This window comes from Schistocerca gregaria, chromosome X (assembly GCF_023897955.1).
Source record: "Schistocerca gregaria isolate iqSchGreg1 chromosome X, iqSchGreg1.2, whole genome shotgun sequence".
NCBI classification, from domain to species: Eukaryota; Metazoa; Arthropoda; class Insecta; order Orthoptera; family Acrididae; genus Schistocerca; species Schistocerca gregaria.
This window is the reverse complement of record NC_064931.1, coordinates 127,444,041-127,467,931: the sequence shown is the minus strand read 5'-3', so window position 1 is coordinate 127,467,931 and position 23,891 is coordinate 127,444,041. Positions and strand designations below refer to the sequence as shown.

Below are 23,891 nucleotides of genomic sequence, written 5' to 3'. Positions count from 1 at the left end.
TTGCTTAAATACATCTGTGCTCAAAGTGACTAAACCTAATCGTGTCTTTGTGGTCCCTATGGACAGAACTATTACTCTACTGTCACTTGTTCTCAAAAGTGATAGGTTCTTCATTGTGGCCGGCCGCGGTGACCGTGCGGTTCTGGCGCTGCAGTCCGGAACCGCGGGGCTGCTACAGTCGCAGGTTCGAATCCTGCCTCGGGCGTGAATGTGTGTGATGTCCTTAGGTTAGTTAGGTTTAAGTAGTTCTAAGTTCTAGGGGACTTATGACCTAAGATGTTGAGTCCCATAGTGCTCAGAGCCATTTGAACCAATCTTCATTGTGTATGACAAGTGTTAAGTCGGTCGCACATGTGTGAATGTCGTGGCCAAGTTTAATAGATTTGTATGCAATATTTGTCTGTGTTGTTATTGTTACATAGTCATTCAAGTCTCTGATATGTGCCCATGATCCATTGTTTCGGGAAGATAGCTTACAAGGGAAATCTTTCTCTCACTAAATGCATACTTTCATACTCAGAAAAGGCACTGATAACTGTGTGTTTTGAGTGTCATGAAATGATCATCAAAATCATTGAGTGACTTTCGACCATCCTTTAGGCAAGTACAGCAGTATATGTGTATTTTCCTTTATCTGGGAATTAACTGAATCACACTGCATTCTGCATGACCTGTTTACGAAAACTGCATGATCAGTATTGCGCAACTCAGATATCCTTGCACTGGGCAATATTTGCAGAAAAAAATGTTGTGCTTCTGCTTAGACACACATCTATTTGACAGTATCCACACTTGTTTAATATATTCCAGTACCATGACATAGTTTGTAGACACATTTTGCTCTTTCATTGACTCTCTTTTACCATCTGTCTCATTCCACAAGTAAGAAGTGTTCAGTTCCCTGGTTGCTTGTGATCAAATTATGCATTGCCAGTTTCCTTGTGTGTAATACTTGGCCTCAGCATCTTTTTATAACGTTCAACAGAGCCTATAGATCAAAATTGCCAGCCACAGCGCTTGAATCCATATACATGCTAACATTCTGTCTTCTCTGTAAATGTCTGCCATTATCTCCATGCCTCATCAGCCTCTCCTCCTCCTGTTTGTGAATTAAATCCAGAACATTAATGACAGAGACCTCTGAGTAGTAAAAGGATTGTAAATTGAACTTGTGTAATATTTACTAGTATTTTGGGAGAGACGCCAGCTTGCAGTTGAGCTCACATATGGTTTTAGCATCGTTAGACATTAGTGTAATATTCAGATTTGAATCCAGGTACCTCTTTTATGTAGTATGATTTTAAGATCAATGTTTGGTATGTTTGCCGTGCTCAACAGTGCTGTTATAGCATTCCTAGAGAGCACTTTTCACCATAGCCTACCCCAGTTTAAGTTGACTAGAAAAAAATGTGGAAATATTTTTTTCTCCTTCTCTTGTGAGGAAATAGAATTGAAATGCCTTTAGGTATTGTGTATATTCCTTGTAGTTCATCTTTCAGCTTCATTGGGTATGATATGCAGTTAACTGGTGTTGCTGGTTTGAGTTTTCCACACTCTTGATTTGTTGACACTCAACTACTAACATAAGAAATCTTGATTTGGTGGCCAATGGCATCTAACATGAAATATGTTTCTACCAGTTGCTGTCTTCCTCTAAACTCAGTGTACAGTCCTCCATAGTGAATTTAGTTTCATCAAGGTTTTTGTCCGTTATTTTCATTCTTTCAGTAAAAAACTGGAAATATGTTTGACAGCGTGTAAATAATTTGCAACTGTGAACACCACATTCAGATTTTGTGATGAAAATCATAATGATGTAGCTCAGGTAGCTTTTACGTAGGTTCCCTTCTTCCTGACTGTGAGCATCTGTACACACACAGAGAGAGAGGGAGGGAGGAGGGCGCTAAGTATGTTGGTGTAATGTTAAGCTATCAAAGTTGTTTTTTTATACCTAATAGAGAAAATAAATTAAAACTTACCGTTCAGTTCATCAGATAAAGACCGATTTCTTGATTTTAGTGCTGCTGCTTCTTCTTCTTCTTCTTAAAATGTTGCAAACATACATCCTGAGCCATCCTAGGAATTCTTCTCATGCTTTTTCATTTCAGCTGTGCAAAGTGCTTAATATTTTTTTCCTCGTATGTCGTTTTGTTCATTATGATTCACGTTTTTTTTGTTCTCGTTAGGCTTTTTTTTTATCATGTTGAATGTAATATTTCTTGTGCCTTTACTCATGATGTACAGTGACAGTGCTCACCACTGAAACATAGCAAATAACATGCAACCCTTTCTCTGACTACACTGTTGTCGAGCGATAGTCTGTAAAAAATTAACTGACCAGACAAATGACTGTTGCTTGTGAAGTGATTTAAATCATACAAAAATACATGATTGCTTGTGATTGTACATCAGAAAATTTGTCAGAAATTTAATCAATGTATGTAACACATCCATGCTCATACAATCATCTGCAGATAATCAAGAGTGTCCCAAAAGCATCATTGTGCTGTATTTCAGTGTGCATCATTTAAACTTTCATAATAATATACCTTGCATTTTCTCCCACACTATCATAGAAACATGTTCTGTATCCTGCCTTAACAAAGAAAAGGGAAAATTAGACATACCAATACACACACATCAAAATTGCCATTTTTGCAAATTTGTGGTTTTAACATGAAAGGGACAGTGTATTTAAGATCATGTGACAATATCAATCTTGTACTTTTTCTGTTCTTCATGCTGCCCTTCTTAAATAAGTCAGTGGCAATTTTGTTTGCAATCTCTGTGTATCAACACTTTTCTTTGCACAATCTGTTGAGCACATTGCTGATCAATCCCTCAAATTGTATTGAAGTTGTTTCTACTGTATATGTTTGCAGTTGTTTTATAGTTTCTTCGGTTTGTGTACTGCTGTGTCAATATCCGGTTAAACTATCTGCCTGTAGATTACCAAAGTAATGCGGCTCATGTGCTGTAGTGGTGTTTTAGCCTCTCTAGTTCAATAGTGTGTCAGTGTGTCCTTGAAACTCCTGTAGCACTTGGATTTCATTTCATTTTGCTTCATTATTGGGATAATGAACTAGTGGTATAGATTTGTTACCAATCCTTCAATTTTTATGATGCTGTATACTAATTTTTTATTCTTGTCTTGCTTTATTCTTAAAGTTGGCTCTTATTCATGTTTATGCTTTGCAACTGCAACTACTGAACCAGTAATTTCCTCTGTAAAAAATATTTTTTCATCAGTTTTAGTTCTATTTATGTGCATTCGTACTCAATACAAGGTTGTTTCTACACGTTTTCTATCACTCGTTCAGCCATGCTGTGTTTGTAGGTTATCATATTCAGCTCTGTTATCCTTGTACTTCATGCGTTGAGCCTACTATAGCCATTTTTATTGCATCTCATTCTCAACCTACCAATTTCAAATCTTCTCTCGGCTACATCTTTCAAAATTTTTCTGTGATGGGTAGTTCAGTCAATCACCCAATTTTTGTTTTTAGGATTATTTGTTACTGATCCTCAGGGGTCTTTTGTCATCTAAATCTAGAACCAATAGTTTATGATCTGAAGGGGTGAGAATGGCATAATCCAAAGCCACAAAATGTAAATTTTTCAGGGGAGCATTTTAAAACTTCAAATAAATCCATAAATCGTATTTCAACTTTTCAGGTTTTTTGACAAAACTAGTTCATTTCTCCAATGTGTTAAAATACATGTTTGCATAGTTATATTGTGAACAAAGTTAAACATTATTAATAAAAAATTATTTTATCCCTGGGTGACCCAACATTGGGCTTTGGCCTGTCTCATGCTAACTTCACACAAGGTTTACAAAAATTTTTACATCAATATACAACATAACTTACAGTGATAGCCACTACAGTGTTTCACACAATATAGCCAATATCTATCACTTCTGTTTTATTTTCATCACTTTGTTCCTGTGGTTCACTCACTGTTGAAGTATCCCTTCAAAACATCTGGTATGTATGGCATTAATGACATACCGTAACATCTTTGAGTTTTTTGTCAAAAATTGGAATGGGCTTTTAAGTATTTCCTTGAGAGCTGGAACGGATTACTTTCCTGATGTGCTCGTCATTTTTTTTAATTGATATTTGCAGTTCAGTGTACTGATACTTCAGTTTTAAATGTGATGGCATTCCTTCATCAAAACAAAAAGCTGTCGCTTCAGAAAATCGGAATTGAGATCCATCATCATGTTTGTCCTTTTTTAAAATATATATCTGCAGGGGTGTCAAATCTATAAAGTGCTTACTTCATTTTAACGACTGAAAATGGCTTATTCTTGCACGATTTTTTTATGACTGTAACCCAATCATGAGGGGTGTACACAGTGGGGTATCTGTTCTTAATGTGCTTCTCAATTCAACTGAAATCTCAGTCACAGGGCAGTCATGTGTGTCCAACTTGTGGAAACCAATGTTCAGTGGCCTTAAATTTTCCTGAACACACTAGTGATCTCTCTAGTGCAACAATTGTCCAGTTTTTGCCTTGGTGTCTGCAATTATCACTAATAATGTGAAGAATGTTTGCCTGAGACTTTTGTATTTCTGAGAATTTTGTCAGACAGCTTCCTATCTCATCAGATCCACACTTTGCTTCATCTTCACTCCACATGAGCATATGTTCCTTTTCAGACCCACAATCATGAATACCAAAATTGTAAGTCCTCTTATAGAATGCAGGCCCAGATGTAAGCCTTGGAGTTGGAAAGGTTTGTTGTAGATCAAAGGCTATTGTAAGATACTCCTCAGGGTTTTCCCTAGCTAATTTGGAAAGCTGTGTAATCATATTTTGCCCTGCAGATGCTTTGGCATGATGTACACCCCTTTCAATTTGTAATCTTCTAATAATATCTTCAGAGTTGGTCAACTGTGCATTTTTTATTTGAATTTGAAATTCGTCCCGTACATGACGTGTCTGAACGAGGCAATTTAAAACCAATATTAAATTCTTCGTTAAATATATCTCAAAATTTAAACTTTTACTTGTGATGCGTTATTTTCTTCACAATATTTCAAATAATGTTCTTGATGTAATGAATAAATTGACATGTCATGGTCAAAGTACACTTTATTGGGGCTCTGTGAGCGGCTGTAATGACTGGCATACTTAGGTATATTATTTATGAAATTGTGAACTGTCTGAACTGCTTCTTGTGAAATTTTGCTTGATGGGTTCCCTTTTTTCCCTAGAAACAAAGAAAAAGAAAAAGTGATTTTAAAGGTAAATGCCCAGGTCAGACAAATTTAGTGAATTTGTGTTTGAATATGATATGTAAAGGAAAACACTGGATAAATAAACACAACAGAACAAAATTATGGTTTTTCTTGGAAGCAACATTAATTTAATCATTAAATACCTCTTCTGTCTTTTGGAGAAGTGGAGTGTCCATCACACAAGTATTTTTGTGAGTTTTTAAGATGTCCTTGATTGTTCTGAAGCCCATGTACACTTAAAAATGCATACCAAAATATTACAGACATTAACCTTAAACTGGTACAAAATGTGACCATTTGCCATGAAATTTTGCTTTTCCTTTTCTTTGGGTACCTTAAATAGTGAAATATATTAATCAAAATAATAATATTTTATTTATAAAAAGTACGTGACATAAAAATCAATTTCAAATTATCATTAATCATAGTTACCTCCTTTGCACTTGTTGCATCTTAATATTGCTCAGAGGGTAATTATTTTGGCAATTGAAATCACCATATTCCAAAAAGAATTGAATATCTGCTCTACAAATTCATGAATTTTGCTCCAACACTGGTTTTTACATTTACATCCAGGACCAAGAATTTTAGCACAAACAATTTGTCCTGTTTTATCAGATATGTACTTTCTGCCATAATTTCTACGAAGTTTACATTTTTCCCTTTTCCAATTGCTCATATTTCTCCTATTTTTTCTGCCTTTAGGTTCTTTAGCAGGTGATACTTCAGGAGACCTTTCACATTCATCAGCATCCTAAGCCAAATAAAGTATTCAGAATGAGAAAGACCAAAGCCACTTAAACCATATACCAAACTTTAATATATTATAAAATAGCCTTATAATAATTAAATTATTACCAATAATGCAGTAATTAATAGGAGAAGTAAAATTTGTTTATGATTCACATGTACATATTTTAATTAGCGAGTTTATAACAGTTATAATCACGCAATAATATTTCACTGTGATACAGACCTAAGCCTCAATGTTTTAAATGTTTAAAAAAGTAACTATGTTAGACTTACCATGTCATTTTCGGATGAAAATTTATCAGAGGGACAGTAACTGCTGCAATTGGACGAAAAATCATCTTCAGAACTAGCCATTTCTGTATCTGAATCTTCTTTTTCACTTATGCATGGAAGTAGCCTCTTCTTTGGAAACTCCATTGTACTGTGGCTTTGGGTTGTTTCAGATGCAAAAAAGACTACTTCTCACAGTATGAGAACAAGAAGTGTGAACTGCTCTGCCATTTAGTGAGGGAAAGTTAAAATATTTATGCAGTAGCTTCCTCTGTTGAGTAGAAGTTGAACTAACACAAAAAACATATTTTGAGAAAAGTGTGGCTTTGGGCTATATCATTCTTGCTCCTTCATCTCTATCCAGAAATTTGCTTGGAATTATTTTGATGTAATTAACATTTTCATAAATCTTATGATCTGTCATTATATAATTATTACTAAGGCACTGTTAAAAGCCTAGCAGTACCAAGTGTTAGGGGCTTGCCTACTCTGGAACCAATGATTGGTATCAGATTGTTTCCTATACGCAGATTTACTAAATATATTCCTCTGCATCTATGCTTCACATCCCATGAGAAGATTATTGTTTGAATTCATGTCCAGTGTTGGCAACAAATCTGTGCATTAAGGTCTACTATTACAATTAAATTTTCATAATCTGTATCTTCTTACTAATGTGATAGTTGTTGTTCATGAGCACCTGGAAATTATTCTGGGTGCCAATGAAATGCCAAGAGACTCACACCAGAGATGCCGAAGGTATATCTTGAGTACTGTACTCTTCAATGGATACTGTCTGCTATACAGGAAGCACAGTGCTGCTTGCCCACTTGAGTGTGAGTGGTGTGGAAGTAGTAATTCAGAAGGCCTTGTACAGGGGAGGCCAGGACTGAGGGCAACTCACAGTATTACACCCATCCCCCAACCAACAAGTCTGATGTGCTGTTCTTCCTCTAAAACCTTAGCCAGTGAGAGAGATCACATGTTGAGAAACTTGGTGTGTCTTACAACAAGAAGAGGCAAACACAAAAGTGGAAGGATTAGTTAATCATTGGGAGTTCAAATGTTCATTGAATAATGGTACCCCTTAGAGGAATGGCAGGAAAAGGTGGGAGAGATCACCATGTTCACTCTGTGTATGTGTAGCATTATCCTCAGAGCTGATCAAGTGAAACACTTGAATCAGAGACTTAAAAATTTCTATGAAAAGCTAGGCTGTGACTTCATAGACTTGCGCGATAGGATGGAGAGTTTTAAGGATCCTCCTAAATGTGCGAGGGGTGTACTACACGTCAGAGGCTGCTACCTAGGTGGCTGGCTGTGTGTGAAGTGCACACAAGGTCTATTTTAAGTTAGGCGACACGCCATCCATTCAAGATAATGATAGCTGTAAGAGACCAAGAAGTACTACTGTATCATTATGAGAAATGGTCCCCACCCGTGAAACGATAAAAATTCCTAGTGAAATCCTGATGAAGCATTTGCAACAAAGTCTGAGAGTTTGAAGCAGTCCTAAATGGGAGTGAAACGTGTATAACAATAGGCACAGAAATTGACAGCGTTGATATTTTGAGAGAAAATCTAAATGTATATTGAAAGGATATGGAAACAGGAAATAAAAATGGTGCATTTGTTGTAGTAGACAAGAAACTTAAATCTACCAAGATAGAAATTCAAGCTGTATGCAAGAATGTTTGCACAAGATTCAATATCAAGGTTGAGCATAAACTTGTAATTAAGTCCTTCTGTCAACCACTGAACTCGCCCCCAGATGTAACTGAAAGCGTAAGAGAAAACCCAGTTCACTAGTACAAATGTTCCCCAACCATCAGTTAGGAAATTATAGTTATATAAGTGGAGAGCATGACAAAACTTCCTGCAATACATTACTAAATCCCTTCTCTGAAAACTACCCAGAACAGATAGTTCAGGAGCCCACTCATGACGGAAATATATAAAATTTAATGGCAATAAATAGACCTCAGTTATTTGGGGTATTCATATGGAATTTATCAGTGACAATGAGGCAGTTGGTTACTACAGTACGAAGAGCAGCTAAAGTGGTTAGAAAATTTACACATTTAGTAAGTTAGATAAAGTGGTGATAGTGGCACATCTCAAAGAGGAAGTCAAAACATTTACCTCTGGGCAGGAGCACATGGCCCAAGCTCAAAAGAAGATACACTAGATAGATATCTTCGTAGTTAAACAGTTTGTAATGGAAGGGACTCTCCTTGGTGTACAGTCATTGTAGAGAAACCTCTAAAGAAACAGCAACTTTTGCATAATGTGTGTAAAAGTGTAGGGCCATAAGTAGAGAGATTGTAAATGAAATTCATTTGTCTGTCAAGTGAGCAATATGCAAAATTTTCAGCGAATACCACAGCATAATCTTATGGAAAGGTCCTTTACAAATGCAAAGAAATTATGGTCATGACTAAAAGTTGTCAAATGCACCAAAGTTAGTATCCGGGCAATCATAGGTGGTACAGGAACTGAAATTCTGGGTATCAAAACGAAATCAGACATACTGAACTTTGTTTTCAAATATTCCTTTACTGTGGAATGTACAGATGCTCTGCCCTGCTTTACTTTTCACACCACTAGAAAGATGAGTGATATAGATGATAATGTCAGTGGCATTGAGAAGTAACTACAATAGCTAAAATTATTCAAGACTCCAGGACCTGATGATATTCCTGTCAGATTCTATATAGAATTTACATCTTAGTCAGCTCTCACATTAATCATAATACATCATAAATTCATTGAACAAAATGTTTTGTCCAGTGTCTGGAAAAAAGCACATCACATCAGTCTACAAGAAGGGTAATGGAAGTGAACCACAAATGTAGCATCCAATCTCACTGACTTCCATCTGGTGTAGAATTGTAGAACATATTCTGGGCTCAAACATAATGAGGTATCTCAAACAGAATGACTTCCTCCTTGCCAACTAGCATGGATTCTGAAAACATTGGTCATGCAAAACCCAACTTGCACTTTTCTCACATGATGTCCTGAAAGTCACAGGCCAAGGAAATCGTGTAGATCCATTACTTCTTGACTTTGAAAAGTATTTGACTTCATACCATACCAATGTTTAATAACACAAGTGTGATTATATGGATTATCAAACAAAATTTCTGACTAGATTGAGATTTTTTTGGTTAGCAAGATGCAGAATGTTATCTTGGCTGGAGAGTTATCAGTATAAGTTGAAATAATTTCATGTATGCCCCAGGAAAGTGTGTAGAGGCCCTTGTTGTTCATGTTGTGTATTAATGACCTGGTAGGCAATATTAGCAGAAACCTCAGACTTTCTGCACATAATTCAGTTAACTGTGATGAAAGAACTGTCTGAAAAAAAGCTACAAATACATTAAATCAGATCTTGGTAAGATTTGAAAATGATGCAAAGATCGACAACTTGCTTCAGATGAACAGACGTTAAATTATGGGTTTTTCAAAATTCAAAAACAGTGTCCAATGAGTACAATCTCAATTAATAACAATTAGAATCAGCCAACTCATACAAATACCTGTGTGTAACAATTTGTGGAGGTATGAAATGGAATTTTCGAATAGGTAAGTCAGGTGGTAAACTTACATTCATTGGTCAAATACTCGAAAGATGTAGTCGCTCTACAAAGAAATAAGTCACTTGTGCATCTAATCTTAGAACATTGCTCAAGTTTATCAGACGTGTATCGGAGAGGACTAACACTGTATGTTGAACATATATGACGGAGGACAGCATGAATGGTCACAGTTTTGTTTGACTGATAGGAGAATGCCACAGAAATATTGGAAAACCTAAATTGGCAGACTGTTGAAGACAGGCATACATTATCACATGAAAGCTTACTTCCAAAATTTTAAGGACTGGTTTTAATTGAAGAATCCAGGGATATTCTTCAGATCCCTCTGTATCATCCGGTAGGGACTGTAAAGAAGAAAATTACGCAGTATGGATTTAAGCAGTCATTTTCCCTCCCAGTCCATATGTGATTGGAATGCAAAGAAATCTTAGCACATGATACCATGTGCTTTAATTTAATTTGAATTCAAGCTGCGACAGGTTGAAGGATGATCAATGCCTATTATTGCTCTCACGATTCACCGAACATGGTGGCGCAGTGGTTAGTACACTGGACTTCCATTCAGGAGAACAATAGTTCAAATTCCCCTCCATCCATCTAGATTTAGGTTTTCAGTCTGAATCTCAGAATAGATCAATTCCGATGGAGAAGACTCTGTCCATTTTCATCATAACACTTAAACTCATAATCAGCTCAGTGTTGAGAAGGCAGAATCTACATCACAATAGTAATGGTTGAAGTTTAAAACTTTATTGTTACTTTCATAATCAGGTTAATAAATTAGGTGTACAGGACTGTTTTTGTGTGTGATTCCATATCTAGTTTTGTGTGCCAAGTGTACCAATATGCTTTCAACGTATTGGTTAACCTTCCAGAAACACACACACACACACACACACACACACACACACACACACACACACACACACACACCACGTGTGTGTGTGGATGTATTCACATATTATTGATTACAGCTGGTCATCTCTTTTAGATTAAAAATCTGAAAAAAGTATCCAGAAACTGTTGCAATGACCTCAATTATTTTTCTTGATTAGATCAGTATGTCAATAGAAGTGCTAGTTTTGCTTCAGTTTTACAACATTCATAGTTACTCTTGTACTGCACTGTGAAAAATTTAACATCACTTGTGAGGCTCTAATAAAAATATTTATGCTGATAAAGATGTAAATAGTGATTACACTTCACTTGTTACTGGATCTTTTCTGAAAAAAATTGCTTTAAGTGGTTGTGTAGCTGAGTTTTTGATCTATTGTGAGGGTTGGCAACTGCCTCTTATGTAAAGAGATGTGAAATTTTGTACTTCAAAGTGTGGGAAAAATGGTACCCATGTGCTACAGGGTCAACAAGGCTCAGTCATAGCTAATCATGTAAAAATCCCTGAAACATGATAGTGAAGACATAGGTGCAATTATGATGAAGTATGTGTTGAGCTTTGATTTAATTTTTTGACGCTGAGAAACTTCGGTTTGTGTGCAAGAGAGATCTATACAGTTATATAATTTAAAGTCCCCCCCCCCCCAATCCCATTGCTTTTTTCTGTCTGTACATGAAGGCTAATATCAAGAACTACTGTAGGGATTTTGATATGGTTTTCATTAATTGATAGACTAATTGACAAGGAAGGTTTATGTATATAATTTATTACTTCTATGCCAGGCAAGTCCCCTGTCTGTAGACACTTGGTGTTACTGATGTGATGCTGGTGTCGGTCAATAGAAGCTTATACAAAGCTTTTATGACATTTTCTTTGAGGTTGATAGAGTAGCGGGATCCACATAGGCTTGGATGTATGACAGTGTGTTTACGAAATTGTCACTCATTGACAGTGAACCCGGAAAGGGCACTGTGTTAAAGTTCTGGCAGTTCATCAGGAATGTGTCCCAAATTTCACATTAGGAAATGTTGTTTCATTACGGCTCAGTGAACATTCTGTAAGAATCTGAAGTTGACATTTTATGTAAGATTTGTATAGGGAATAAATTCTCAAATTATTGTAAGGAAACATGGACATATATAAACAAAATTGTCTCTGACAGATATAGCATGATGACAGAAGGAGGAAAAGCAGACAGTATCACTCACATGAAATGTATTTTGTGTGTGTTTAGTGAATATGAAGTGCATGCAGTAAACATAATCTCTTGTTTGTCAAGTAATAGGTGAGTAGTGACTGTCATTCTCTTCATTCTTACCTCAGTTATAACATTTTGTATGTGGTCATTGAATGCCTTTTCAAATTAGTGCAGTGAATAAACATTCAAATCTGATTATCACTTATCATACAAAACTTACTATAGAGAAAAAAATGTGCCAAAGAAATATAGACAGTATATGATGAAGCATAATTAAGCAGCCACCCACAAACTAACTGTGAGATCTGCATTGCAATGCTAATAATATGGGCAGCAGTGGTATGTTTGAGTTAAAACTATTTATATTGTCTTTAAATTTTGTAATCTATTACAGTACTGCCATTACTACTCTCACATTTTTTTCTGTTTTGTTCCTAAATCTTTCTTATCTGTTGAATTTTACTTTGTTTGTGTCATTTGTGAGTAGTATAATGTTGACATATACTGATGAGCCAAAATATTATAATAAACTGTTCATTAGCATGCTGGTCCACTTTTGGAAAGCAGTGTTGCAGCAATTCTGAATGGCATACATTCAACAACTGAAATGTGACACTAGATAATAGAAAGAAAAAAAAAATACCCCACCTGATGCAGTACCTGTAGATTATGGGTTGGTGGTTTGTGGCTGCGTAATTAGTGCCAGATAGCATCCCAGATGTGTTCCATTGAGTTCATATCAGGCAAACTTGGTGACCAAGACATTGTGAGCTCACTATTGTGCTTCTCAAACAACTGTTTCACAATTGTGGACTTGTGACATGGACAGTTATCCTGCAAGAAGTTGTAATCACCGTCAGAAATGAAATTGAGCATGAAGGCATGCAGGTCGTCCACAATTATGTTCATTTAGTCCATAGCTGTCGTAGTGTATTAGGTTACTAATACAAGTCCCATGGAAACCGAAATCAATATTCCCTTGTAGTATAATACCACCTCCACCAGCCAGCATACGTGGTGTGGTGCAAGTCTCCAGCATCTGCTTGCATGGACGATGCTGTACCCAGACAAGAGTATCAACTTGGTGTAACAAGAAAAGTGATTCATCAAATTAGGTGACACGTTCCATCGCTCTGTGGTCCAACCTTGATGATCCTGTGCACAGTGCAATCATAATTAACAGTGTCATTGGGTCAAAATGGGAACATGTAGAAATCATCTGCTGTGAAACCCTGTGTTCAGCTGTATGTTCTGAAACACCTGTGCAGGCACCAACAGTGTAATTTTCCATAGATTACCAGCTATCCTGCTTTATAGGGTGGATAAGGTTATGACCTCCATGTTGTGTGATGATGAGGCTTGAATGTCCAACTACTTGGTGCCTGCTCATGGATGCTTATAACAGTAGCATGTGAACAGTTGACCAGATCTGCTGTTTCTGAGATGCTTGTTCCTATCTACTGGGCCTGAAAGTGTGCCCTTTGTCAAAGTTGCTTATGTCAATAGTTCTACATCTACATCTACATCCGTACTCCGCAAGCCACCTGACGGTGTGTGGCGGAGGGTACCCTGAGTACCTCTATCGGTTCTCCCTTCTATTCCAGTCTCGTATTGTACGTGGAAAGAAGGACTGTCGGTATGCCTCTGTGTGGGCTCTAATCTCTCTGATTTTATCCTCATGGTCTCTTCGCGAGATATATGTAGGAGGGAGCAATATACTGCTTGACTCTTCGGTGAAGGTATGTTCTCGAAACTTCAACAAAAGCCCGTACCGAGCTACTGAGCGTCTCTCCTGCAGAGTCTTCCACTGGAGTTTATCTATCATCTCCGTAACGCTTTCGCAATTACTAAATGATCCTGTAACGAAGCGCGCTGCTCTCCGTTGGATCTTCTCTATCTCTTCTATCAACCCTACCTGGTGCGGATCCCACACTGCTGAGCAGTATTCAAGCATTGGGCGAACAAGCGTACTGTAACCTACTTCCTTTGTTGTCGGATTGCATTTCCTTAGGATTCTTCCAATGAATCTCAGTCTGGCATCTGCTTTACCGACGATCAACTTTATATGATCATTCCATTTTAAATCACTCCTAATGCGTACTCCCAGATAATTTATGGAATTAACTGCTTCCAGTTGCTGACCTGCTATTTTGTAGCTAAATGATAAGGGACCTATCTTTCTATGTATTCGCATCACATTACACTTCGCTACATTGAGATTCAATTGCCATTCCGTGCACCATGCGTCAATTCGCTGCAGATCCTCCTGCATTTCAGTACAATTTTCCATTGTTGCAACCTCTCGATACACCACAGCATCATCTGCAAAAAGCCTCAGTGAACTTCCGATGTCATCCACCAGGTCATTTATGTATATTGTGAATAGCAACGGTCCTATGACACTCCCCTGCGGCACACCTGAAATCACTCTTACTTCGGAAGACTTCTCTCCATTGAGAATGACGTGCTGCGTTCTGCTATCTAGGAACTCCTCAATCCAATCACACAATTGATCTGATAGTCCGTATGCTCTTACTTTGTTCATTAAACGACTATGGGGAACTGTGTCAAACGCCTTGCGGAAGTCAAGAAACACGGCATCTACCTGTGAACCCGTGTCTAAGGCCCTCTGAGTCTCGTGGACGAATAGCGCGAGCTGGGTTTCACACGATCGTCTTTTTCGAAACCCATGCTGATTCCTACAGAGTAGATTTCTAGTCTCCAGAAAAGACATTATACTCGAACATAATACGTGTTCCAAAATTCTACAACTGATCGACGTTAGAGATATAGGTCTATAGTTCTGCACATCTGTTCGACGTCCCTTCTTGAGAACGGGGATGACCTGTGCCCTTTTCCAATCCTTTGGAACGCTTCGCTCTTCTAGAGACCTACGGTACACCGCTGCAAGAAGGGGGGCAAGTTCCTTCGCGTACTCTGTGTAAAATCGAACTGGTATCCCATCAGGACCAGCGGCCTTTCCTCTTTTGAGCGATTTTAATTGTTTCTCTATCCCTCTGTCGTCTACTTCGATATCTACCATTTTGTCAACTGTGCGACAATCTAGAGAAGGAAGCACAGTGCAGTCTTCCTCTGTGAAACAGCTTTGGAAGAAGACATTTAGTAATTCGGCCTTTAGTCTGTCATCCTCTGTTTCAGTACCATTTTGGTCACAGAGTGTCTGGACATTTTGTTTTGATCCACCTACCGCTTTGACATAGGACCAAAATTTCTTAGGATTTTCTGCCAAGTCAGTACATAGAACGTTACTTTCGAATTCATTGAAAGCCTCTCGCATAGCCCTCCTCACACTACATTTCGCTTCGCGTAATTTTTGTTTGTCTGCAAGGCTTTGGCTATGTTTATGTTTGCTGTGAAGTTCCCTTTGCTTCCGCAGCAGTTTTCTAACTCGGTTGTTGTACCACGGTGGCTCTTTTCCATCTCTTACGATCTTGCTTGGCACATACTCATCTAACGCATATTGTACCATGGTTTTGAACTTTGTCCACTGATCCTCAACACTATCTGCACTTGAGACAAAACTTTTGTGTTGAGCCGTCAGGTACTCTGTAATCTGCTTTTTGTCACTTTTGCTAAACAGAAAAATCTTCCTACCTTTTTTAATATTTCTATTTACGGCTGAAATCATCGACGCAGTAACCGCTTTATGATCGCTGATTCCCTGTTCTGCATTAACTGATTCAAATAGTTCGGGTCTGTTTGTCACCAGAAGGTCTAATATGTTATCGCCACGAGTCGGTTTTCTGTTTAACTGCTCAAGGTAGTTTTCAGATAAAGCACTTAAAAATATTTCACTGGATTCTTTGTCCCTGCCACCCGTTATGAACGTTTGAGTCTCCCAGTCTATATCCGGCAAATTAAAATCTCCACCCAGAACTATAACATGGTGGGGAAATCTACTCGAAATATTTTCCAAATTATTCTTCAGGTGCTGAGCCACAACAGCTGCTGAGCCCGGGGGCCTATAGAGACATCCAATTACCATGTCTGAGCCTGCTTTAACCGTGACCTTCACCCAAATCATTTCACAATTCGAATCTCCGTCAATTTCCTTCGATACTATTGCACTTCTTATCGCTATAAACACGCCTCCCCCTTCACTGTCCAGCCTATCTCTGCGGTATACATTCCAATCAGAGTTTAGGATTTCATTACTGTTTACGTCTGGTTTCAGCCAACTTTCTGTTCCTAGTACTATATGGGCGTTGTGACCGTTTATTAATGAGAGCAGTTCTGGGACCTTTCTATAGACGCTTCTGCAGTTTACTATTAGCACATTAATATTGTTATTCCTTGTTGCATTTTGCCTACTCCTGCTTTGCCGCGTCTCAGGAGGCGTCTTGTCGGGCCTAGGGAGGGAATTCTCTAACCTAAAAAAACCCCATGTGCACTCCACACGTACTCCGCTACCCTCGTAGCCGCTTCCGGCGTGTAGTGCACGCCTGACCTATTCAGGGGGACCCTACATTTCTCCACCCGATAGCGGAGGTCGAGAAATTTGCACCCCAGCTCTCCGCAGAATCGTCTGAGCCTCTGGTTTAAGCCTTCCACTCGGCTCCAAACCAGAGGACCGCGATCGGTTCTCGGAACGATACTACAAATAGTTAGCTCTGATTCCACCCCGCGAGCGAGGCTTTCCACCTTCACCAACTCCGCCAACCGCCTGTACGAACTGAGGATGACCTCTGAACCCAGACGGCAAGAGTCATTGGTGCCGACATGAGCAACAATTTGCAGTCGGGTGCACCCAGTGCTCTCTATCGCCGCGGGTAGGGCCTCCTCCACATCTCGGATGAGACCCCCCGGCAAGCAGACAGAGTGAACACTGGCCTTCTTCCCCGACCTTTCCGCTATTTCCCTAAGGGGCTCCATCACCCGCCTAACGTTGGAGCTCCCAATAACTAATAAACCCCTCCCCCCGTGTGCCTGCTCGGACCTTGCTGAAGGAGCAGCCACATGTCCACTCACAGGCAGAGCGGGCGATGCCACACGGCCAGCCTCCACATTGACCCTCCGCCTCGTGCGCCGCGATTTGCTGATTGTCTATGTGCCTATGCTCCAAATACATACTTTCCTTACTATGTCACATGCCTACAATGCCACTGAGTGATATTTAGTCTCTTGATGGGGAGTTTTCGTAATGTTTAGGCCCATCAGTGTGTATAGTAAGGCATAATTTTGGTGTCATTGTGCTCTCAGCATTTTGAGATAATAGATATCCTAAATTTTTCCCATGCTCCATCTTAATGAAATTAAACGTAGTGGGAGGACAGTTTGTGGAGGTGACAACATAAAGATTGTGCCCCTGTTCTTTACATATATTTTCATAACACTGCACATATGCATTTGTTATTAGTGTCTGTTCTTGTAGATATGTTTTCTTACTTGCTATCCCTCTTTCAGGATCATCAGCAGACAACAGCTATCCTGAAGAACCTCTCATCTGAAAGACTGAAGTCGAAAAGAGCTAAAATATCTCAGCACAACAGCATGAACAATCTGCATAGTTCGAAAGGCCTTGTGCACATTAAGGATTTAAATACTACACTTACGAATACATATACTCAGGGAAAGCGTTCACCACCGATGGCAATAGAAACACCTATTTCGTCGGAAGTTGTTCATTCTGTCTGTGATAAAACTCTTACTTCCGTGCCTAGCTCACTTGGTAATTGTACATCATCTTCCATGGTGTTCAAAAGTGACACAGCAGATAATAGTAGGGGTCTCTCCAATGAAGTCAACTCTACCAGTGCTTTTCTTAGTCTGAAGGAAGACTCCACTAATGCTGGAAACTGTGTGCCAAGTGAAAAGGTGCATTTGTTGAGTGTAATAAGCAGAAAAAGTGATATTGAAGGTATGAGTGATAGTACTGTTCCAGTTAAGGACACAGTAATGTATGAGAGCGAGAATGCTGCTGCTGTAGCTGGTAAGTCTGACCAGACAAACTATAATGTGAACTTTCAAACTAGAGCCAGAAGTGTTGACTTCAGTATTGCCAACTCTTCAGATGATGCATTGTCTACAGCAGAGGGTATGGCAGTTAAGCCTGTGAGTGAGTGTGGCTTAGACATAAATATGCAGCTTAACTTAGGAACTCCTCTTGACAGTACTAATAAACATAATGTAAATAATCTAAATAACTTGAGTACAAATAAATGTTTATCTGCCTTCTCTCCTGTCCAGGACTTAACTCCTGGAACGATTATTAATGATGTCAAAACTAAAACTTCTGAAATAGTTTGTCATGATGCTTCTCAGCAGGATACATCCAGTAGCAAAATGCAAAAGCTTCCAATTCCTAGGATAAATAACATGAAGGTTAAAAAGGCAACTAATCTGATAATATTTCCCTCATCAGTGTCTTCATATCGGCAGACAGCAAAAAGGTATAAACACATACAACCAAAACCAGAAATAGGAGGCACTGGCAAATTGAAATCAGAAATTGAATCTAGTCAAGAAGACAATCAAGAATTCATAAATTCTGGTGTCAGCTTAGGTGTGATTTCTGGTGAAAGGGCCAAGTTTGACTGCAGTTCATTGAAAAACTCTCATTTTACAACAATAAAAAATGTCCCAGCTGCCTCAGAAAGCAATAAAAGTGACACATCAGAGAATGTAAATGTGCGCGAAGTAAGTATAGAACATCTAGAGAAAGATGCATTCAGAGAATATTATCATGATGGAAATAATTCACAAGAGCAGGAGGAAGAACTAATGAAGTATTTCCAAAACCAAGACAGCTCACCTGCCAATGAAGAAGCCACAACACATGCTCCTATTCGAAGGCATTCATCTGCAGAAGTTCAGAGCAATACGTTATTTTCTGAATCAGCTGGAAGTAAATCAGATAAACTTTCACAGCTACGGCTGCTCCTAGAGCGTAATCTAAATCCTGCAACTTCCTGTGGTAGGTCAAAATTCTTAAAATCAGAAGATCAAGTGCAGATATCTGATAGTGTGTCAGATTCCTCTGTAATGCAGTCATCATGCCTGTCAGCAGATAGTATAGCGAGTAGCAGGAACACTTGTGATGAAGAATTTTTTATGAGGAAATCTGCATTCCCTTTTGGAGGCAGTTCTTCAGCATCAGAAAGTCTTGTACTTTTATCACAACGAAGCCAACAGTTAAATAGTCCTAAGAAGCCTTCTGCCCTTTTGCCCTCTCTTCTGAATAACTGCGTGTCTGGTCTCAGTGCTAGAAGGAGAGTCAGTTTTGAAACACCAGTAGTGGAAGACAGTCATGAAAGCACGCGTCATATTGCTGTACCTCCTAGTCCCAATACAAGGCGACGTATTTTTAGTTTCACACCAATATCTCCTGGTCCCCATTCCCCAAACAACACACAACAGAAGTCATCAAAGCCATCCAGTGCAAATGCTAGCCCATTTGTGTCCCCACGAAACACCCCTATTCCACGTTCAAGGCAAAACATTAGCCATGTAAGTGCACAGTTGTGTTTGAACAGTAATATTCTGAACATGTCAAATCAAAATAATCTCTATGCATCATCATCATCATCATCATCTAGTCATCCTAAGCAATCAGCAAACGCCGCAAGAATAGTGCGTTCGAATTCTGTTAATAGCAGTTCTCCTTCAACCCAAGTTCATTACCCAGCTCCAAGACCACGAGCCCTTTCCACAACTACTTCTTTCCTTCATGCAACTGTACAGTGTGATGCACCTGCAACAGGAGATAAGCACAGTGAAACCAATAGCCATTTCAATGCTGGCAGCAGTGCTGGGACCAGTGAAAATGAAAGGATAACTCTGAATTGTAGTAACAATATTACTAGTATTAGCTGTAGCAGTAGTAATAGTAGTAGTGGTAATAATAATAATAATAATAATAATAATAATAATAGTGAACTTGATAGTAGTGGAATACGTAGTGGTGAAGATCTTGAACTGAATAACTTCTGTGATACACAAATGAAGACTTGCAATGATCCTGCTGCATTATTTGCTATGCCAGGGGAAGCATTGCAGAAAGAGGCACATTCAAATGTTGTACTTCCTTTGTCTCCTGTTTCAGTTTCTGCTCCCCATTCACCGATGTTGAACATTCCAGCTGCAAAACATGTAGAATGTGGTGTCAGGAACACAGTAAGCACCATAGATATTGGTACAAATTCTGTGAGAAAAAATAAAGATATTCTAGACTTTGAACCCAGTAACACTCTAAAATGTGAGAAAACACGGAGTGTAAGAGCTAGTAGGAGGTCTGATGTTAGATCTTTGAGCACTATTAGTGGTGAAGGGCCTTCTGGAACACCTCTTTTGACAAATGGCAATGTGGTTGATCCACTGGCACATGAAGTCAGTCAGTTCTTTTCAGATGAGCAGCATTTTGTTCGGATGCTAGGAAATTCTCAAGTTCAGTCCAGGTCACAGTCTGTACCTCTGCATTGCCCAAATTCTGACAATACTGCCATTTCTTCAATATCAGCACAGCCTTCACCATTGTATATAGGACAGCATAATACATTCTCCTTTAATAATTTTGGATCATCAGCTACAAGTTCCGTCACTCCCACACCTGTCCCAAGTGAGTTTACTGATTTTGCTGTTACAGAAAGTTCAGCACAGTCTTCAAGCCTTTTAATAGTTGATGATGAGCACAATTCTGATACTGTCACAGGAGATTTGAACAGTGAAAATTTGAACCGCATCTTTAATATGTTGGATGATGCTCAAAATGATCATGAAAATAGACATTCAGCAATGGGAATATCCATCAGTAATGAAATAAGTGAATGTGATCTAGAATCAGCTTGTCAGAGAGCTCTGCAAAAACCATCACGTTCTTACCCCAATACACCTGTACCTTACAAAACTGCAGGAATAAGGGACCCTGTTGTGACATCTTTCAGTACCACTGCCAGTGCTTTTGAATCACACTCAAACTTAACTTCGAGGTCATACCCGTCAACTCCGCTGATAGGTATGCCGGTCTTTGGTACTTCAGATGATGCACGTCTCCAAAATGTAAACAGTGGTGAAGATTCTGTCAATCAGTTTACATTAAGCTTGTGCCAAGAACAAAGCACAGCAACTTGTTTTGCAGAAAGAAGGAATATGAGTCCTTTGTTAGACCAGAGCACATTTACTGTAGGAAATGATTTGGAGTTGGATACCCTGGAGGTTTTAGCAGACTGCGACTCAATTACACAGCTTGTTCAGGATGTAAGCAATGTTAATGCATCGTCATCATCATCATGTGATATATAAGGGCAATTTTGTTAAATAATTAATGTTTAGCACAACTTAGTTTCTTTTGGTTGTGTGACTTCAGCATCATGTACTATTGGGGGATGGAGGGGAGGGGGGGGGGGGGGGGGGGAGAGAGCGTGTGTTCACAGCAGAGCAGCCATAATGAATCCCAGTGAACTGAGAAATATTATTACCTATTTCTGTATACATGATTAATGAAAGAGCTGTTAGCACTGTTGTTCTTTGATCTTGCTATAAATGCAACCTTTTGAGCATGCACACGTACATGCTGCTGCATACCCCTCCCTCCCCCACTCTCACCCTCCCTACCTACACACACACACACACACACACACACACACACACACACACACACACACACACACACACACACACACAAAATTAGTTATATGTATGTGTGTTGTTTGCCAACATTGCTGAATGAGTGATTAGTATGCCAGTTTCTCACACACTGAGTTAGGTGTATCAATAAGTCTTACACAGTCTGAAATTCATGAAATTTTGTTATTGAAAACAAATATTAATATCCTTAGAGTCTTCTGCAACAGCATACGTGATGTGAGACCAAATAGTCAGTAGTTTAATTCATGATAATGCAGTCAGTAATAGCTGCTTCAGTGTGGCACAGCTTGAAAAACAGGATTTTACTTAAATTAAACTTAACAACTTTTCTGTTAACTCCTTTTCAGTTCTGAAAAAGTCCACACTTTAATCTGCGGTCACAATTTATGTATTTTGCCAGTAGCCAAAATAAATAAATTGTGACTATAGAATAAAATATAAACTTTTTCAGTATTATATTGGTCACTATTCAACATGCAGTTTGTTGGGAATACGTCCTGTTCAGTTGTTCAAGTGGGGTGCAGAAATTGGCATGCAGTACCATATCGCAGGGCGTGCATTGAAGAACTTTGTAATAATTATTTAATTACAAGACAAGGGAAACTGGAATTACATAAAAGAAAGATAAAATAGTGATATGTATTTTAAAGATGATACTATACCAAACTATGAAGCATTTCTAAGTGCAAATTTGGGTCTTTCAGACCTAGAGTTTCATTGTATATGAGAAAAAAAAAGGAGCTACAAAAATGGAAGAAAAATTAATATTGGGATGAAGTCAATTATCATTAGGAACTGGAAAAATTAGCATTTTACAGTAAATGGCAAAGAGATGAGAATTCTGCCTCTGAATGCAAAAATGCGAAATTGCTTAATAGACTCTATTTCATCAAATTGAATCCAGATGAACAATTTTATCATAGGTAGTTTGAAATAGCTTTATTTAAACAGTTTTCAGTGACTGGTGTTGTACATCATCTGGCAAAACCCAATTTGGAAAGATAAAGTGCATAATATCTGTGTGTGAAATAAAAAGTGCAAGACCGCAAAAATGTATCGATGCACTCAGTGATCTTGTACCATACCAATTATGAGCGCTTGAATGGGCTGTCTAAAATAGACACCACGCAAAGTAACTCGATACCCAGCCATGCGACCTAGCATTTTATAACAAAGAAATGCCTATCTTTGTTTGTTAGCTAAAGCTCAAAAAATGGTATAATGTGGACACTTTTAACATGGAAAATTAGGTGGTGGACATTTTGAACGGTGGTTGCATTGAATACCGCTACAGGTTGGGCCTGAACTACGTCATTAACAGTACACTGCTAATGTCAGCAAGCAGTTGTGCAATAGCTGCCCCTGAATGCTTTGTGTTGTGCATTGCATTGTATGTTAACCAGGCACCTAGAAACTATGGAGAGGTTCCGTCCCCATCGCAGCCGCAGTGGTCCACAACCCCACGATGACTACTGCAGTCCACTTCACCCCTCCATCGCCCCACACTGAACCCAGGGTTATTGTGCAGTTCGGCCCCCGGTGGAACCCCCAGGGAACGTCTTGCACTAGACGAGTGTAACCCCTATGTTTGTGTGGTAGAGTAATGGTGGTGTACGCGTACGTGGAGAACTTGTTTGCGCAGCAATCGCCGACATAGTGTAACTGAGGCGGAATAGGGGGAACCAGCCCACATTCACCATGGCAGATGGAAAACCGCCTAAAAACCATCCACAGTCTGGCCGGTTCACTGGACATTGACACAAATTCGCCAGGCAGATTCGTGCTGGGGACCAGGCGCTCCTTCCCGCTCGGAAAGCCGTGCATTAGGCCGCACGGCCAACAGGGTGGGTGTGTTGTGCATTGCTTGTTGTTTTGTTATTTTGAAGATAAGTGAAACGAGTAATCCCATCTGGCCCAGATTTGATTACATCCCGTACAGCACCTGTCAATCCTTGTGATAATGTGTCAGTTCTGCTGTAAGCTGCTGCCCTGCGAAAGAGAGGCGAGGCTTGTTTTCCTCCCGACCCACTTCTCTCTCTACTGGCAGTCCACATTCTAGTTTGTTTACAATTGTGGCTATCTGCTACTGTAGCCTAAACTGCCAGCACTGTGCACTATAGCGATTGGAAAACAAAATCTGTAACGTTTTTTTACTCTACTGAAATTCTTAAGGGCCCCACACACCGGCGATGTATAGCAGCAATCCGTCACTGGAAATACTGTGTGCAGTCGGTCCCTCGCCTTGACACCACACACTAGCAGTTTGCTAAGCAACTTCAGTCAGTATTATAAACGTCACTGTGTTGATAAGTGCTGCTACG

At 39.1% G+C, this 23,891-nt stretch overlaps 1 protein-coding gene across 2 annotated transcripts in view; it reads left to right on the top strand.

The window, feature by feature from the left end:
• LOC126299558 (probable serine/threonine-protein kinase DDB_G0282963) overlaps positions 1-21,301 on the top strand; it is a 137,137-nt gene extending 115,836 nt beyond the window's left edge. For both annotated transcript variants that reach the window (XM_049991552.1, XM_049991553.1), the window contains one exon: positions 17,392-21,301. In XM_049991552.1, the coding sequence (XP_049847509.1) occupies positions 17,392-21,225 (3,834 nt within the window). In that variant the 3' untranslated portion in view covers positions 21,226-21,301. The remainder of the gene's footprint in view (positions 1-17,391) is intronic.
• The last annotated feature ends 2,590 nt before the right edge of the window (positions 21,302-23,891 follow it).